The 20121-nt window shown below is 30.5% G+C and overlaps 3 protein-coding genes across 7 annotated transcripts; 1 reads left to right on the forward strand and 2 right to left on the reverse strand.

The window, feature by feature from the left end:
• Positions 1–862: 862 nt before the first annotated feature.
• Positions 863–2293, reverse strand: LOC124942440. Of its 3 annotated transcripts, none has more exons than XM_047482952.1 (2): positions 2151–2293; positions 863–1515 (listed from the first exon to the last, which is right to left on the reverse strand). In XM_047482952.1, exon 2 carries the CDS (start codon positions 1454–1456, stop codon positions 1055–1057), a length of 402 nt encoding a protein of 133 aa, XP_047338908.1. In that variant the 5' UTR covers positions 1457–1515; positions 2151–2293; the 3' UTR covers positions 863–1054. The 3 variants fall into 3 exon arrangements, with proteins under 3 accessions (XP_047338908.1, XP_047338910.1, XP_047338909.1); XM_047482954.1 differs by having other exon boundaries at positions 2201–2259; XM_047482953.1 differs by having other exon boundaries at positions 2131–2234.
• A 2712-nt stretch (positions 2294–5005) lies between these two features.
• LOC124941442 (protein EMSY-LIKE 3-like) lies at positions 5006–7542 on the forward strand. Of its 3 annotated transcripts, none has more exons than XM_047481772.1 (9): positions 5006–5206; positions 5484–5587; positions 5654–5763; positions 5862–6063; positions 6135–6224; positions 6329–6397; positions 6951–7106; positions 7183–7251; positions 7328–7542. In XM_047481772.1, exons 2-9 carry the CDS (start codon positions 5501–5503, stop codon positions 7415–7417), a joined length of 873 nt encoding a protein of 290 aa, XP_047337728.1. In that variant the 5' UTR covers positions 5006–5206; positions 5484–5500; the 3' UTR covers positions 7418–7542. The 3 variants fall into 3 exon arrangements, with proteins under 3 accessions (XP_047337728.1, XP_047337726.1, XP_047337727.1); XM_047481770.1 differs by having other exon boundaries at positions 5853–6063; positions 7328–7539; XM_047481771.1 differs by lacking the exon at positions 5006–5206 and having other exon boundaries at positions 5338–5587; positions 5853–6063; positions 7328–7539.
• Positions 7543–8106: 564 nt separating this feature from the next.
• On the reverse strand, positions 8107–10344 carry LOC124941441. Its single transcript, XM_047481769.1, has 3 exons — positions 9976–10344; positions 9276–9855; positions 8107–9201 (listed from the first exon to the last, which is right to left on the reverse strand). The coding sequence occupies exons 1-3, from the start codon at positions 10302–10304 to the stop codon at positions 8266–8268; spliced, it is 1845 nt and encodes a 614-aa protein (XP_047337725.1). The 5' UTR covers positions 10305–10344; the 3' UTR covers positions 8107–8265.
• Positions 10345–20121: the final 9777 nt, after the last annotated feature.

Consider the following 20121-nt stretch of genomic DNA (forward strand, 5'->3'; position numbering starts at 1 on the left):
CTAAAATTTTTAAAAAACCAATCCGAACAAGCTTAACAAGCTACACCTGCCCCCAACTTCAAGACCATTTTAAGTCCAATCAAATCAACAACTTACAGCTTCTTAAAATTAAAATTGTAAAATTCCTAAGAATTATTCTTTGTTGAGTTATATATTATTATTATTTATATATATATATATATATATATATATATATAATTAAAAAAACTTGTATATCTTCACCATTTTCAAATAAATATATAATTCACACCTGCGATCATTCAATAATAATAATAATTAAATTATATTATAAAAAATTATATTTACAAAATTAATTACATTAAGTTATTTATTTAAATAAATAATAACTTTATTTATTTATATATATTCAACTTTTTTTATTATAATATCGTAAAATTAAAAATATTTATAATCTCATAATACCTTGCATATCACAAATTTAAAATCAAAATAGCTTTAATTGAAATCTTAAATTTTAAGTCATCCTCAAACATTTGATGAGTTTAAAAACTATAACAAATTGTCATCAATATCTATGTCATTAAAACTGTTGACTGGTTTAGAAGAATAATGAGATAACAAACAACTTCAATTTATTAAAGGTGCAACTTATAAAAGATTCAAAATCATTTGATAAATGGCCATGCCCTCTCTTGTTTCAATTCTTTTTCATTTCTTCTATTTCATCATCCCCATTCGGATCTTCTTGAAGATGAAGAAAGTCTATAAAGTAGCAAGAGTGTCACTTAGTTGAGTTGTGCTAAAAGCTAACCCTAATGCTCTCATAAAAAAACAGAGTATTTTCTTGGTTCTTGCCCTTGTTGCATGCATAATAACACAAATATGAATAAACCATTAGTTGTTTTTAGAAAAGGGAAACCGATATAAGTGATTGCCATTCATTATGTCCCACCTGCCCAACAAGAAACTAACATGAATCTCGGGCTGAGTAGTTAGGAAATACAACAAATCAAATACAAAAATCAAGAACATCATTTCTGTTTGTGTATGTAGTAATAGCTAGAAATCAAGCAAACAAAAAGCATAGAAAGCCTCAATTGCATTCAACACCCACTTCAGCAGCTCGACGAGGCTTATTTTTTCTCCTGCTCCCGTTTTGTCTGAATCCAACTGTTCTCGATGAATCATCATTATCCGCCCCATTCTTTTCCCCACCATTTGAATCAGCAGGAGGAGTTTCCTTAACAATAGAAGACCTCTTCCTCTTCCTTCCATTAACCGTGGTTGAATTCTTCAATTCATTACTAGTACTAATACTGATGGAGCTCTTTGCATTTTCAGAATCTCCTACATTTTCAACCTCTTTTTCCTGAACTTCACCTTTCAACGATTTCAATGGACGCCCTCTTCTCCTCTGTACTGGAACCACCTTCTTTTCATCCTCGCTGCCAATGTCCATCTGTTTCTTCCCCACCTTTCCTTTACCTCTGACCATAACTTCAATGCTGTTGTTCGATATATAGCAAGTAATATTCAAGCATAAAGTGATGATTCCTGCAATATAATTAACCTTAGGGATTCAAATTTCAGAATTTCTTAGAGGGTAATGAAATGATCTGAAAATTAACATCATCAAATAGACAAATAGTGTAGAATTTGAGCTAATAAAGATCAAGTGTCAGGTGAAAACAACAAATAGAGAATTCGAGTTTTGTATGAGAATCAAGACTGAAAACACCTTAATCCAATCCTCTTGACAATTGGGTTCAGAGGACAACAATCAAAACAAAATAGGGATCCACAACATTCACTTAATGAGGATTCAACATGAAGAAGAATTTTATGGGCGAGATTCAAAAATCAAACCCCATGAGCAAATCAAAGGGATCCATAAGAACTAATCCCTCTTATGTTACCAATTTGCGATTGAATCCATATAAATCCCCAACAACCTTAAGATGAACAGCGGCCATTTTGCATCTTCATCAAGAAAAGAAAAGAAAAAAAACCCATTTCTCAGAAACTATAAATCAATCACGCCAGTACAGAAACTACAAATAATAATCAAATCGAAGAATCTAATTCATATCAAAGGAAGAAACGAGCAAAACGAGAGAAAAAGTGATTTTCAAGATACAATAGATGAATCAAGTAATAATAAAAGAATACCAGATCAAAAGGGTACATACATAAATCGATATTGTTTGTAATCAAAGATGAAAAAGTCTGATCTTTTTACATTAGAGGATGAAGAAGATACTGCTAGCCATGGAGATGAAGAGAGACAGAGGGAGGCAAGAAGACTGATACAAGTGGGAAAGAAAAATATATGAGTACGGTACAAATAGACTTTGGAGGCTGCTTGCATCATCTCTCTACTTCTGGCATTTTTTATTTTTACTGAAAGTAAATTATTTTTATCTTAAAAGATATTTAACGCCCTAATTAACTTCTTATTCTTTTTACCACTATCTCATATATTTACTTTGGGAAATTTGAGGAGATGACTTCACTAATAGGTCTAATAGCGGAAAATGCATAGTTTAAAAATAAAATCGTTGGTGACCCTTTTATTGTTTTTGGACGAAAATGTTTGTGTCACGCAATTTATTCTATTTTTTAAAAAATTTAATTATGAATTTTTTTTGGACGAAAATGCTCCAGTTACGTCACACAACCGTGAGACGAAAAAAAAATTGAAAAAAATAAAAATTCTGGTTGCGTCACGCAACTGGAGTTGCATTACGCAAGGGTATAATTATCATTAAAAAAAATGGTCACCAACGCTATTTAAATTATGCGCTTACACTATGCTCATTTAGGCATATCAGTATGTCATTTCCTCAAATTTCCCTTTACTTTTATCATAATGAAACATTTATATTTTATTATTATTATTGTTATTTTGTTCATAAATATTATTCATTTATTTATTATTTGAAATTAATTATAAATTATAATGTATAATACTTACTATTTTATGATAGTTTCCAAATTTTCTTATATTAATATAGAGTAATCTAATTAATTTGAAATGTTTTTTTTATTTGGTTGTATCAATATTATTATATACATTCAAGTTAGTACAATAAATCATGATGAATCTCAAACAATATATATAGTAATAAAATGAGTCCAAAGAAAAAAATCATTTATAATATTAAAATGATAATTTAAAATGAAGAAAATAAATGAAAATTTACAAAATTTATAGTGGTGTAATTCATGGTGGAAAAGAAAAGACTCATTTTAAGTTACTATATGCAAAGTTTTTATTGTAAGTTTTTATTTTTTGAATGATTTGTGGAAGACATTATATAAAATGAAAATAATGTCAAAATTATTTTAAAAAAATGAAAGAATAAGATGACAAATGAAATTAAATTTAAGTTTTTGTTTGGAAAGAGAGTAAGGACAAAGGGGACTTAGTAAAAATGACAACAAATCAGATGGCAAATAAAAATTAGATTCGGCAAAAACTTGTCATTTTAGAGAAAATTATGTGGAATAATAAATAAATAAAATTATACAATTTTTTTTGATAAATTTTCATATCTGTTTTATTAATTTTTAAAACTTGCCATTTAAGGTTCCAAAGTGAAAGTATTAATTTTAATTAAAAATTATTCAAAATGCATAGTTGATGGATTGGTCCAACCTTGACATATTTTAACTTTTTTTCCTTCTTGAAAATGATATTTTTTACAATTAAATAAGAATATTTCTTTTTTCTTTGACTCATAAAAAATAATACAATTTCTCCTAGTTATATTCCATAACAATATCAAATTAAACTATGATATCAAAGATCCAATAATAATTTTTGAACCATCAATATACCATTCTAATTAAACATTATTTATTCAATCTTCTTTCTTTATAGCAAATAGTCAATATTAATTTATGAACCCCCCCAATATACCATCCTTTATAATTTATAACCATATAAAATTAAACATTATTTATTCAATCTTCATATGGTTAGCTAATAATAGTTTTTGAATCATCAATATACTATTCCTTGTATAGTGTATAATAGCTTATAATTTACCTAGTGCTATTTTATTTTTTTCAATAAATATTTACACATTCTTAAATGTTTTTTTATCTCTTTATTATTGTATTTTTAGATAAAAAAAAATTTATTAATTTTTTTAAGTCATAAAAACAGTTTATAATTAAATACATCATAAATAGAAATTTGGGACTAATTTAGTTATTTTTAACATATATTTTACCTACTATAAAAAAAATAAATTATCCAACTTTTACACAAATTGAAAATTTAAATTTTAAAATATTCCAAAACATTTATTTGTTTGAAGATATTTATAATTGATCAAAATATGTCTGGTTTGGATTTAGATTATTTAAATAATTTGATTTGAGATTATAAAAAATAAATTATCGAGTAAGGGGATTTATAGTATATTAATATTTGATAAAAAAAAAAAACAATATATTTTAAAAATATATAAAATATTTTAATTAATAAATTATTAAATTAATTGATAAAGTAACATTGCTTTTTTAAAACTATTTAATTAAGATTGACAATTACTAAGCCCAAAGAAATAGAAAATCTAAGTTTGATATTTGTAAGTTTATAAAATCTGAGTTTTTTTTTTTTTTTTTTTTTTTTTTAAATAATAAGAGTTTACCTTAATAGAATATTAGTTATATATTATTATTATTTATATATAAAATTAATTTAAAAAATAATACTAAAATAAGTTATAATAAAATTTTAATTACATTACTTTATTTGAATACAGTAATACTTTTTTACTATATAACATAAATTTATTTTTATAAAATTAAAATAATTTATAAACTCTAAAATTAAATAATTTATAAACTTAAAATAGTAAAATTTTGAGACTATAAATTTAAAATGGTAACAATTTAAATAATATAAATTTTTCCTAAAATTATTATTCATTTTTTTTATAATATTTGTAAAATCAAAATATTTTAATAGATAATTTCATATATGAAGTACTTGGTCCAAACTGTTTTAATTTATTATTTGTTTTCATTTTTCCTCCGATCAGCCAAAGTGAACACACGCCCTTCGCCGCCGACCGCCGACCGCCGACCGCCGGTTAATCTCAAAGACGCCTTTTTACGTAGATCAAAACCTCGATCTTTTCCCACTTCTCACTTATCACAACTATTTATTGTTCTTCATCTCGGCCTCAACCTCATCTTGCAGTTGCCACCACTCGGAGGATAACAAATAAAGGTAACCCATTTGTTAATTAGTTTCGTCACTTTATGATCTGCATAAGAGTATTATGATTACTCGTTTTCTGTTTTCACGTATTTAAAATGTGTCTGAATCTTTGATGACAGTAGGGTTCTTAAGTATATTGCCCTTTTTCTTATCTGTTGTTAATATTTGATCCTAGAAACCAGTTGTTTTCAAGCATTTTCGCTTTCATTGCGATTAGATTGATTCCTTTTTTCCAAATGTATTCATTCCCCTGAACTTGATTTGGTTGATTTGAGATGTCCTCCAGTTTACATATACAGTGTTATGGAATCAAAACTTCATCAACTTGAAAAAGAAGCTTACAGATCAGTGTTGGCAGCTTTTAAGGCACAATCTGATACCATAACTTGGGTATGCATCAACTTCAATCTATTGCATTTGATTCATGTATATTCTCAACATCAACTGTTATGACAGGAGAAGGAAGGGTTAGTAACAGAACTTAGGAAAGAACTAAGAGTTTCTTCCGACGAACACAGAGAACTACTAGCAAGAGTTAATTCGAATGAACTCATCCATAGAATAAGGTTTTCCCATTGTTATATTTCTTTCTGTGATATCATTCGAAAAGATAAAAGGTGTTTTCATCATTGCATCTTCTTTTGGTAACTGTCAGGGAATATAGACAAAGAGGTAGTGGGCAGGTTGATCCCATAATCAACAGTGTTCAAGATTCATCATCATACAAAAGGAAGAAATCTGTCCAGCAAATTTCTATGTCTTTTGATGTCCCATCAGGAATTTTACATTCTCAATCTGTCACCACTTTACAATCACCTAAGATTGTAACAAGACCTGCACAAGGAAATGGAGATTGGCCTAAACTTGTATGTTGATTGGTTGGTTATTCAACTTAAAATCAAGAAACATTTCTTTATTTCTATCTTTACTTGTTCAGGATACTTTAATTGGGAGAAGGTTGATGACGAAATGGCCTGGAGACAATACCTTTTATGAAGCTGTCATTAGGGATTACAGATCGGATGAGGTATAGTAGATTTCGATTACTCTTTTTTATCTCATAGATATATTACTCTCTTCTAAAGTAAGTACACAATTTTGGTAAAAAAGGTAACATTTTTTCTCATTCAGGGTCGATATGGTTTGGTATACGACGAAGGTACGTCTAAGGAAACATGGGAATGGGTGGATCTTAAAGAGGTTAGTTTCAATACTTGCATCCTTTTATTCTTGAATTTCTATATTACTTCATTTAGCATAAGATTTTATAAGTTTAAAATACTGCAAACCACATTTAAGACCTTGTTTGATCTAGGATTATTTGAATAACCAAAGTCATTATTTTCAAATAACCTTGTTTGATGTAGGTTACAGAAAATTAAGTTATAAATATATAGGTGATATATTTGTATTTTAGTTGATGATTTAAACGAAGTGATTGATTGATGTGTAAATTGTTGATTATGTTATTTGAAATTAATACAACTCACATCAAACAAGCCCTAATAAACCTATAGTAATCACATTATTATTATTATTTATTTAACAATTCAACATGAAACATAAAGGCTAGTTTATACTCGGAGGGTAGAGCAATGTTCATGGCTTACCAGGTCATGGATTTGAGCTTTCATGACAATTTTTTTTTTTTTTAAATTCAATGTGATTTGGTTAGATAGTTGAGTTATTTTAGCTAATGTGACAACTTTATTATTACAAACTTTATTCGTCAAGTCCTATTGCTAAATTTCAGATCTCACCGGATTACATTAGATGGATTAGTAGAGACCCGTTAATAGATATCTCAACTTTGGATAATAATAAGAAAGAATCAAGGCCATCAACAACCGGGCAAGCAAATACGATAGACAAGTTTGAGATACTACACACAGAAACCTTGATACACGAGGTAGGTGGAGAATATTGTGAACTTATTCAAAAGTCTTGTAGTTATTTTTTTCTCACTCTCTTATCATCATCAACAGGTGGAAAAAGTCATTAGTTCGAGTAATCCAAATCTATTCAAGATTGAAAAGGCAAAGAAGATGCTCAAGGTAATTAGTTTATTGAATATATGCCATAGTTTATTTATTTATTTATGTTTTATGTCTAATCGAGCATCTAATGCAGGAGCACGAACAATCGTTGATCAAGGTGATAGATATGCTTGTAAATGCATCCAACAGCGATAGCGAAAGTAGCAATAACGTTCATAGATGAGATTACAACCATTATTCTCAGGCTGTTAAATTACTTTTAGTCAGGAGAATACGATTTTGTTCTAAGAACTCTCAAACTAATTACCAACAATTTAGTTGTGTTAAAATTTGAAGTAAATTATTGTCAATTATAGAAGTTATTTATATTTTGTCACAATCACTTTAATACTATTCTTAAAAATTATCAAGTGATTTTGTTTATATTTGCTAAAAAAAAATATGTGATTGAATTAGTGGAAATTTATTTAAAGTAAAGAATGAATGAAAAAAGTGATATATTTTTACAAAATTTTAGATTACACTACAATTTTACCAAACAAGTATTTCTTTTTATGAATTTTGACAAATGTAAAAGTCAAAGTTATGGATTTGTTTTGTTTGCTATTTAGTTAAAAATTGGTTTAAACATGGTTGCAATCAGATGAAAATAATCAATTCTTGTATGACCAAACTCCAAAGTGACAAAAATTACACAAATCACACTTTATAACACAATCAATCTCCTTCTACAATATTTTACACATTTTACATTAAAAAATGAAAGTTCAATTTTTAAGTATTTTTACAAGTAATTGATGATAAATTAGCCCCATAGCTCCAACTTCAATGCCAAGAGGGATATGAAATGATTGTAACACTTAAACCTCTTAATTCTATTATGTAATGCACTGATTTGTGGATGAATTGCAGTAAAGAGAATCCATGATGTTTCTTTCTGTATCTTAATTCCCATTTACTCAATTGTTATACAATATAACCACAAATCAAAAAGGGAACTAAGAGAATCATTCCTTTAAAGGAAATGAGTACATAAATTAGGTACCTTTTTTTCTTGGGAGAAGAATGTGTTTACTTTCTTGGTCTCTTCTTGGGCTGTTTTGAAGCTGCGGCCTGATTATCACCACCTTCCCTTCCCCTTTTGCCAGACAAATTCGATAGGTTTGCAGGTGCTGCTAATGGCTTTTGTTGTTTCGTTAGACATTCTTTTTCCTTAACTTGTCCCCAATTGGTACTAATCTTAGAAGCTTGCCCTTTACTTCCATTGCCTTTACCATTCCTTTTCTGGTCACCTCCTCCCGATTTACTATTGTCTGAAATGGACGACAGATTCTTGAGCCTGTCAAGTGATAACCCGTCGTCTATGGACGAGTTTCTCTTACTTCTGTTTACAGAAATGGTAGGATTTTGTTTCTTCAAGTTTGTGTTTGTGTTATTTCCTTTGGCAAGTGTCGGATTTGGCTGCTTCACCAGTGAAGATGATCCCTTACCCGTGCGTTGCTGGCTGGATTTATTGTCTTTTACCTTCTTTTTTGTTTGTTCTTCTTCAATCTGGCTGAATTTAGTGTCTTTTATCTTCTTTTTTGTTTGTTCTTCTTCAATCTTAGAACTGGGTTTAGCTTGTTTCTGATTGATGCTCGGTTTGCCCTTGAGTGATGTTGTGTCTTTCGATGAAGTTGACGGTTTTGCACTGATTGAGCTGCGTTTTCGACATACTATAATGGGAGTAGGAGATTTTGGTTTCTGAATCAGTACTGCATCTTTTTGTTCAAGCTCCTCTGATGACAGTCCCTTTGACATCTCTTTTAAGACTAGAGATAAAAGCTCAATGGAAGCGGGATATTCTGTGGATTTCTTGCCGAAGAATACAAAAGCATTACCGATTATAAGAAGGAGATCGCGGAAGAACTTGTTGCTCGTGTCTGCGTACCATCCTTCATTGAGTCTGGATCTGATTGTTTCCAAATCCATATGTTGCTTAATCAAGCTTCTATAATGGAGAGTTTCCTAATATACAATGATGTGATTAATCAGTCAAAAATGGAAGGGAAGGGCAGGAAATAGTGAGAACTTTGATTTACCTGACTCTTTAACCGACGTTCAAACATGGAGAAGAGCTTGTTTGATCGGATAATCTCGAGAAAGTCGATTAATCGCTTGGATTTTATGGAGACGCCGGTGATAACCGGAGATTGATCATCCTTCTCGGGTTCATCGCCGGCTAAGCTTTGTTCATCATTGCTGCTGTTATCCGTCGAATCTTCAACCCTACCACCATCGGCTCCTTCGGCACCATCACCATCCTTCGATTCAGCCACAGATTCAAGTAATTCCGTTTCGATCTTCGTCGATTCAATAACAGGTTCCTTCTCAACGCTATCTGAGCTTCCGTTGCACGAATTATCTTCAATTTTATCTACGCCCTTGCTGGATTCGCGCTTAATGATCCTTTGATCTGTGGAATTTGACCCGTTTACAGATTGATTGCATCGGTCTATCTTGTCCACAGACGGATTCTCGTTTGGCGATCTATCAATTCCATCTCCGTCACCTCTCATTTCCTTGTTCTTCTCCAGATCCGACTTGCGTTCATCTTCATTAACCTCCTTCAAACTCTGTTCGTGTTCTTCTTTCAATTTTTTCACTTTCAACTGCAAAGACCTGAACAACAGCAAATACACATCCATAGCCAAAAATCTTCAGATCTTAGCTAAAAGCAAAAAGATCCTGTATTATATACTCCATCAGGAATATAGACAATTCTAAAGTGCTGAGATTTACGCGATCGAGATGTCGTAGCGTTCGACTTCTTTCCTCAGTTCAGCGACTCGTAATTTTCGCAATTCCTCGAGCCAGGGGATCTCAGTGTCAGCTCTATCTTCATCATCGCCAGGCGTGTAACGTCGTCTGAGGTCAAGGTATCGTCGTTCGCAGTTTATGGGAGTGAGAAGGTGGCCGGGGACGGTGATTCGCTTCCGGATTTCGTAGGCGACGGAATCCCAGCAATTGATACCGTGACGGTGGACGGCGCTTGCTAGAAGAAGCTCCTCCCATGTTCCCCATGTCAATTGTATCTCTTCTTCTTCTTCTCTCTCGTCCGGTTTTGCCATTTGTGTCCTGGTTCTTACGAATCCTCATCTCGCCGTTTGCGTGCCGCGGTTTATATTGGACCGGAAACAAATTCTCACCCTTAAACTTGTGCAAGATTTTCATTTTTCCTCTTAAACTCAAAATTTGTCTCTACATTCAATTTGAAATCCAAATTTTTGCAATATTTTCAACACTTATTTAACTTAAAAGAAATATGGTTACTAATAGGAATTGGACATATCTATAGATTAAAGGTTGGGTGAACTTCAAATTAAATATAATCTTGAACTTCAATTCTAATTTTTTCATTTTAAGAGTAGTTATTAAGAACTTCCTCGTTAGATTGAAAGTGGAAATTTGAAAAGGTTTCAATAAATTGATTTTGGAGTGTAGAGATAGTAGGGAAAGATTTCACCCAGAGAAAGATGTCTTCGGTTTGATTAGATATAAAAAGGAATATCGAAAATTGATTTCAATAGTTCGATCTCTCTTAATAAAATGAAGATATTAATGTTTTTTCTTTCTTAATGTTATGGAACAAAAGATCCTCTCCAGCAGAGTCACTTGACCCCAGAGATAGACGGTGTTTCCACAGCCTTAATTAAATCAATGCATTAATTTGACGGAAAAACCTCCTTTTGTTTGGCCCATGAGGATACTTGAACTCTACTTGCTCTTGTTGCCTGCTCCTCCGTCTTCCGCTTGTCACGAAAGATTATGCCTTTCAGAATGAACGACCGAGAGTTTTGTTGGGGAACACCAAGGAGATTTGAGTACAATTATCATTAAGATGTATGATGGGGTTGTTAGAACCTTGGAGTGGAGGTACGACATGTTCCAGAAGACAGTCAGAACTTAATATCTTTGAATTTTAAGATAAAATAAATTATTTAAGTTAAATGAGTATTTTATTAAAAAAAATTGAAATGTAAAGACAAGAAAACGGAAGAAGAAGATGAAAAAACTAATATTTTATCAAACGGATGAAGTACAAGTAAGATAAAAAAATAGAAAGGAGAATTAGAAAAAAAATTAAGTAGAATGAGATTTTATATCATTGAAAATTTAAAAAAATATACATTAAGAAGTTAGATGAAAATGAGGGAATTAATAAAATAAAATCTAGGCATCTATTTGTAAAGAAAACTAGAAAAATAATAAGTGGTGGAACAAAGGAAGAATTATGGTAATACTTGCATTATAAAATGAATTTTGTTTTCTTCGTGGTTACTAAACTATCAAACTGCTCTAAAATGTGTGAAATCAAACTGCTCTAAAATGTGTGAAATCAAACTTAGGCTTCCTAATGAAGAGTATAGAGTGACAAAAAGAAACAGACAAATATAGAAAACTATATAGGAATTTGTGCGTTTGATTGATTATTTATAGTAAAAAAATTCTAACTTAGATAAAAAAAAACTCATAGTCAAAATTGATACTTGAACTTTTAGTTATAATGTTAAGTACAATTTTAATTGAAAAGATTATAAATTAACTTAATTTACAAATATAATTATATTATAGATTCAATTTGCTACTTCTTATAAGTCTTTTAATTTTTCTAAAGTGTCATCCTTCTACATTGTATGATCATTTTTCAGCCTGGATATTTTTTTGTTAACTTTTTAAATCTCTTTATTATTGTCTATTTATATGTATGTCTAAAATGTTTGAAATCAAACTTAGGATTTTTAATGAAGTCTAGAGTGACGAAAAGGAACAGACAAATATAGAAAACTATATAGGAATTTGTACGTCCTTCTACATTGTATGATCATTTTTCTGTCGGGATATTTTTTGTTAAATTTTTTTTAATCTATTTATATGTATTTATATGTGCCTAAAATGTGTGAAATCAAACTTTGGGTTCTTGATGAAGAGTCTAGAGTGACTAAAAGGAACAGACAAATATAAAAAACTATGAATTTGTGCGATTGATTGATTATTTATATTTTTTTTAAATGGAAATTTTGTTTGAATAATAATTATATTTTATTAATAATAAACATTAACTACTCACCTCGCATCATTATAAAGAAGAAACATTAATTAATTTTTAGACAATACCAAAGTTTAGGTGATTATGAATGACTTGTTTTCAAAAACATAACACATGAATAAAAAACATGGCATTCAATTTTATACCATATTGTATATATAAAGAATTGTTACTGATCATATATAAATATTTCAAATTTAAAATATAAGAGTTTTTGTTGAATATTATAGATACTTTAAATTAAAAATAGAAAATTTTTGTTAAATTATTTATTTTGGAATTATAATTAAACACTTGATGAACGACTTGAATAGACAATATTAGATAATCAAGATAATTTGAGATATCTTCATCTTCAATTTCTTTTAAACAACCGAAGATATCTCAGATAAGATTAATGATCATTGAGAAAATTATTATAGAGAAACGAGATAGGAGCGTGCTAAGTGACTACATGATTTTGTTTCTCCTTATGATCTTCAACCAATGTGCTCTTAACAATATGCAATCGAGTGCTTTTTAGATATCTTCAATTTTCTTTTAACATATTGAAGATTTAAATATCTTAGAAAAACCCGAATTAAATATTGGTTAAAAGAAAATCAGTAGTTTAGAATAATCTATCTCAAATTCATTATGGAGAGAAACGAAAACATTCTATTTGTAGGCTTTGAAAATTATTTGGCAAAGACTATCAACGACGACATTTGTCAGTTGGTCGTTGATATTTTAAATAAAGAAGTATATGTAACGACATTCAAATCACGGTTACACATACTTATATACTACTATAATGACATTCAAAAATAACTGTTACATATATATCATGTGTTTTCTCTGTTTAGCGAAATAAAGGTATCTGTAACGGTTATACAAAAAACAATTACTAATTGCTTATAAGTTTCTGTAACGGTTCTTTGCATCACTGTTATAGATACCATGGTTTTCTCCATTTTTGAAATAAGGGTAACTCTAACGGTTATACAAAGAACCGTTACTAATTGTTTATCAGTTTGTGTAATGGTTATACAAAGAATCGTTACAGATACCATAATTTCTCGCCGTTTTTCGAAATAAGGGTATCTGTAACGGTTATACAAAGAACTGTTATTGATTGTTTATAAGTTTCTATAACGGTCTTACTTAGAGTCGTTATAAATACCTTTATTTTGAAAAACAGAGAGAAAACTAGTTTTCAGTAACGACTCTTCCTTATAGTCGTTACTGATAGATAGTATCAGTAACGGTCATATAGAATTGTTACTGATACAAAATTTCAGTAACGGTTCTATAACACCGTTACTAACTTTCGTTACAGAAGACCATTTTTCTACTATGTTGACACTTGTCTGTTATTCCTAATGTATCAACATGAAGATTGCTCGCAAGCCAGTTGTTGTCGACAAACTTGCTCGATCTTTAATAAGGAAGAACTAACGCAATAGTGCACCACAAGGCATGAACAATTCACCAAAAGAAAACTAAGAATACAAGATTTCCAACGGTGGTAACCTCAACCCATCACTCAACGCGTGTAGGTCTATGTAAACCCTATAACATTTGGCCCAAATATCTTAGTTGGTTAATAGCTTAGACTAGGGTTATCTATTTACGTCTATTTTTCTCCCACAACTTAAACTAAGTATAACATACTTGAGAGAGATGAGAGCCTCTAAAACTAAAACTTTTTGTACAAGAAATCGCCATTCTCAATCGAGACCTTCGCTAAAGTTCTAACCTCTCCTAGGGAGCCACCACCAATACTTATTGTTCACATAATTAATCCTTAGTTACTTGTTAAGCGTTTGATTGTGTTTAATATCTTATTTGATTGGAGAATTTGCGATTTCGTTTTCTGCCAAGAAACTTCGACGTTGTTCTTGAGCTCTAATGTAACATAAATCTCTTCCTAATTGATTAGAAGTAGTTTAGAATTAATGAATAATTCGGATGAATAACAATTAATTATTTGATTAGGTTATATGCTGTTTACTTGATTTTTTTTTTTTATCAATTATTGAATCTCTAATTAACTTATACAGAATCAAATGAATGCTAAAAATCAACCGTATAAATATGCAATCGAATCTTATATATGTAGTCGAATCTGACAGATCGTCTGGATATTGTCGCAGGGATGTTGTGTGTTGATGCTGCTCGCAACCTCTCATCCAGGGACGGATCCAGGATTTTGAACTGGGGTGGGCTTGAAAAAAATTTAAGGTAGACTTAAAATAATAACGAGAAAATTTTGAAAAAAACAAGTATATAAAAATAAAATTTTACTATTTTTTTAATAATTAGATAAAAAAACAACGAATTATATTAATTTTTTTTAAGAAATTAAGGGTAATGTCATATTTCTATTGTAAAAAAAAAAAAATTCTTTTTTTTTGGAGTGGGCTTGAGCCCACCCGAACCCCTACATAAATTCGTCCCTGCTCTCATCCGCTTATAACTCCAAACTAATGGTGATCTATAAGGCTGGTAGGTATAGTGTGTTGTAGGTATCATGTGTTGAACGACCGAGAGTTGGAACAATCGAAGAATCAGATCGAACATACACAACCTGAAGCAAGAAATCCGTTTTTACCGAATTAGCTGATCTATGTGGCTAACTAAGTTTACAATCTATCTAGGTGGGAAGAGATTTTTTTGATTAAAAATGATCTACATGGAGTTCGATCTTTGTGTACCACAACCAAAACCACATCGTTTTATTCTTTTAATTTCGTTTTATTCCTTTTAATTTTTGACTTGCATCATTTTTACCTCTATCATTTCTATATCTACTTTTATTTTATTTACCGCTCATCATCTTCTTCCTCATGTCTCTCTAATAACATATCAAACTTTCTCTATCTACTCCAATGCATTTCCAAACACTGCAAAATTTACTTGAAAATTTGCAAATGGACATGAAAAACTCCAACACTCCTGATTCAATGTTTCAGTCTTCTACTACATTAGGATAATTTTGTGGTTAGCAGTCATTTGGCTCGACCAATTGGGCTCATCGCTGTTTATCCAACTAAAAGTTTTCAATCTACTGTAATCAAATTATCAAAATTTATCTTGTTCAGTTTTCTGCTTCAAACACAATTGTTTCAGATAATTGAAAGGGAAAATATTTAAATGAATCTAGTAATACATACTACACTCTTGACTATTGAAAATGGAAGGTTGAACATTCAAGTAGATCATCCTAATAGTGGAATATCAAGAAGTCTAAATTATATGACTCCACGACAGATATCTGCTCTAAAAAAGTTTCCATCAAACATTAAAAGTTTGATATTATGTAAAGTTTTTGTTGGAGTAAACACATTTTACCCATTCAACTTTTTTTTTTCTTCTTCTTCTTCAGGATAACCAATTATCAAGTCACTTGGTTAATATGCGGGATGGAGTAATTGCAAATTTAAAATTGTAAAATATATATATATATATATATATATATATATATATATATATATATATATATATATATATATAATGATAGGGAACGTGGGTCCGCGAAAATAGAATATTCCTATAAAACACCGAATATTTTCTCTCCTCTTATTAATTAATTTATCTTTCCTTTATTAATTAATTTTCTATACGAATTAATTAATTTATCACTCTTTCTCTCTCATTAATTAATTAATTTATCTCTCATTACTTTATTTAAAACATAAACTCTAAACCCTAAATTCTAAATCCTAAATCTTAAACCTTAATTAATATCTCTTATTTTTATTTAGTTGAATTATGAATAGTGAAAAAATTAATTAATTAAAAAATAATTAATCGTGAGAATAGAAATATTAGATAAACATTTATAAGTAATAAAACTAAAAAAATATGAAAAAAATAATAAGAAAAAAGAAAGAAAAGAGAGTTTAGGGTTTAGAATTTAGGATTTAAAATTTAAAATTTAGGGTTTAGAGTTTAGGATTTAGAATTTAGGGTTTAGGGTTTAGGGGTTAGAGATTAGGGTTTAGCAAAAAAAGAAATTAATTAATAAATATAACATATTATGTTTTATTTAATCATATTATTAAAATATTTAATATGAGAATTTGTTGTAAAGTGTTGAATTATTTTACTAGTTAAAGTTAAATGAGAGATAATAAATATCAAAGATAAATTAATTAATAGAAATAGAGATAAATTAATTCATAAGAGATAAGAGGAGAGAGAATATTCGGTGTTTAAAAAGAATATTCTATTTTCGCAGACTTTCGCGGTCCCAGATTCGCGTTTCCTATCATTACTCTCTCTCTATATATTTTGTTAAAGCTAATTAACGTAGAAATCACCTCCAAAGTTCTCATATTGTGTGTTGCATATGAGAGGTTGAAAAAAAAGATAGAAGGTAAAATGATGATGCAAGAAAGAAATTAAAAAGGATCCAACGATGTCGTTGAAGTTGTTGTCCTACCGATCCAGACTATCTACATGGAGACGATTGTATATTTTTATTGAGGAGTGATAAACTCAACGAAAGATTCAACGAAAGCAGGTCCACGAATCCGACGTGGCTTGGCAGGTTGTCCCCACCTCCTGAAAACGCTCCTTTCGGGTCCCGAAACCACCCATTTCGGGTCCTGAAATCACCCATTTCAGGTTCCGAAACGGTCATTTCGGAAAGAAAATAATAATAATATATTTTTTAATCCTGAAATAGCTGTTTCGGGACCCAAAATGACCGTTTCGGGATTCGAAATGACCGTTTCGGGACATTATGAAGCCGTTTCAAGACTTGAAATAAGCGTTTCGGAACATTTTGAAAATTTTCTCTCTCCTACCCATATGTCATGCCACGTTGATTCGTAGACCTGTTTTCATTGAATCTTTTGTTTTTATCATTTTTCATTTCCATTTTTTCCATTAATGTTTGGTTTGAAAAAAATAAGGAATTGTGGAGGCCATGATTTGAACCCTTGACCTCCTCCTCTTAGCTTCGGACCGTGCCAACTTTGTCTGGTAGGAGGCGATTCCCGAAGACATCTAATGGATCCGAGCCTCCGTCAAAGCTCTCAAAGCGGCCATCCATGCCCGTACCGAATTCCAAAGATAATTCATGATCCCGAGCCCACGTCTAGGCCTCTTTTAAGGCTCGTTTGTTCTCTTTTTAATTTTTTTAAACCTTTTTTCAATTCTAAATATTTGAAATGATTTTCTAAAAATCTTATAAAATATAAAATAATTTTCTTAACTAAAATAAATAATTTACAATTTCTAGGATTTGTTTGAAATATATTTCTTAAATTTCTTAAATTTTGAGAGCTCATAACTTTTTAGTTATACAACTTAAAAAATTATGAAAAAAATCTTAAATGATTCTTACCACTTATGCAACATTGTTATGTTATGTTCCCACTAAGGCTGAATTATGCAACTTATGATTCTTGATAATATAAGGACTTTCCCATTGAGCCTGGAATTTTTCTATTGGATCTCATAGTTATTGAGTTTTCTTTTAGACTAAACCCCTTCTCATAAATTTCTACACTTTTGTTGAATATTGATAATAAAATAGTTAAGTAAGATAAAAATCTGAAATTATCTCAAATTTCAAATCAATATCTAGAATGGTCAAATAAAATATTAGAACCGTATATAAATTTTTATTATATTTTTTTGGAGTTATAAGACATAAACTATGTGCTCGAAAAGTTGAATATAATATAGAAAATATTCCAATCGACTCTAAAAATTAAACAAATTTCCTAGTCAATTAAGAAAAATATTTTAAACAATTTTATACTTTTCCTAGTATTTTAAAAAGTCATTTGATGCATTTAAAATAGAAAATAGAATAAGGAATTAAATTGTTCAAACAAACAAAACCCAGAACCATCTTAGGACTTAGGCTTGAGTGAGATAAGAAGCTTAGAAGAAAAGGCTGGAGGGAAGTAAGGGTTTGAATCCCGACCTCCCATTTATTTATTTATTTTTATTTTTATCTATTATCGGAAGCATTTAGAACATCCCCACGTGGTTCTTGACCCGTCAATAACATAGAAAAGCTAGTCAGAATGTGACCGGATTGTTGGATTTAATGGGTTTAATGGAAAATTGGGCATAAATTTAATTGTCTGCAAAAAGTGGAAGGATGCAAATTAAGGGTTGATTTGTAAATTGAGAGAGTCCTTCCACATACCTGGTAATAAATGTGGAAGACAGAAAATTCCTTCAACATACCTTAGTAATGAATGTGAAAGGCATTGAGCTTTCCACATGCCCAAAACCTTTGGATTACCAGCTGCCCTTATGAAGACCTATAAATAGGTGAGTCCAAACATTTTGAAAAACACCCATTTGAAAGAACATTCCTGTCGTCCTATTTCATATATTCTCTTTGTTTTCGATCCTCTAGGTCTGTATTAGTATTGATTTTCAGGTATATATTCAGTTTGACTAAGTAATACTTTTATGCTAAGTAATTACTGGCTTTCCCCGTTGTATCATGAGAAACAGACATCCGTTTAATCCTCGAAGCACAACCAGAGGGGGGACGAATCTGTTTTAAGTTTCTAAACTGTACAGGCCTCGGTCTGGAATTTTTTATTCACGTTTTGAATTTATTGGCATAGTTTTCTAATAGTTTTAAAACATAATCACTTTCTTCTACTCATTATGTATTATTGATTTTCAGTTATAGCTACTAATTTTCAGTTATGGCTACTAAACCAAATGATGTTAGCGTTCAAGAGAAAAATAATATCGTTGCATGTTCTGCTGTGATTCATGCGCATAACACCCTTGGTGAAAAAAAGAAAAGTTCTTTAGTGTGGGTTACAAGAGTTGACAACCGAAGATACTCTAAACTTGGCTAGATTTCTCATTGAGGATACTCCTATACTCCAAGAGGGTGAGAGTAGTGTGAGTCCATCGGTACGTTAGATCGGTACGTTAGATGTGCATGGAAACATTCTGATTTCCTTTGCCGAAATTACTTATTAAATGGACTAGCTGATTCATTGTACAATGTGTATTTTGAATGGAAGATGACTAAACAAATATGAATCTCCCTATATAAGAAATATAAAACTAAAGATGCTGGGATAATAAATTTCTTGTGGGTCGCTTCCTTGATTTTAAGATGGTGGATTATCCGGTATGAACCAAACTCAAGAAATCCAAGTTATTCTTCATGAGATTCACACAAAGAAATGAATGTGGAAGGACTTATTGATAGACTTCGTATCGAGGAAGATAACAAGAGTTCTGAGAAAAAAAAATTAATTTCTCCATATGCTGCTAAGGCAAACGTTATTGAGTATGGTCAAAGCTTTAATTAAAAGGAGAAACTTTAATCTTTCAAGCAAAAGGACAAAGCTCGGACCAAGGGCATGCATTTCAAAGAGGAAACTCTTGGGGTGGGGGGTAATGATACAACTCTAATGGTATTGGCCAGTGGTGGTTTGACACTGGAGCCACCAAAATTGAAATGTCCCATCCTCATGACACCACACTGGATCCGTCACATACACTTATAAGTAATTTGGCCATTCGGTTTGAATAGAGAGAGAAAACATCTTATTCTTCAACATTGTCACCATCACAATTAGGTTAGCGCTTCCGTCTCGTAGCCAAAAATTGCGATCCTTCATTAAAATTTGGTAGCCTCTTTCCATGAGTTTCTCCAAACTCAAAATATTATTCTTTAATTTGGGGACATAATACATATCGAATATAAATTTGTGTGTACCATCCTTCAACCGAATCAAAATGATACATTTGTTTTAAATCTGGATTTTCGAAGCATCTCCAAACGTGATATTTTCGGTTGCTTTTTTCTCTCAATCTTAATGAAATTTTACTTGTCGCCACATATGTGGTTACAC

The sequence above is a fragment of the Impatiens glandulifera genome, chromosome 6, assembly GCF_907164915.1.
Source record: "Impatiens glandulifera chromosome 6, dImpGla2.1, whole genome shotgun sequence".
In the NCBI taxonomy this organism is placed as follows: domain Eukaryota; kingdom Viridiplantae; phylum Streptophyta; class Magnoliopsida; order Ericales; family Balsaminaceae; genus Impatiens; species Impatiens glandulifera.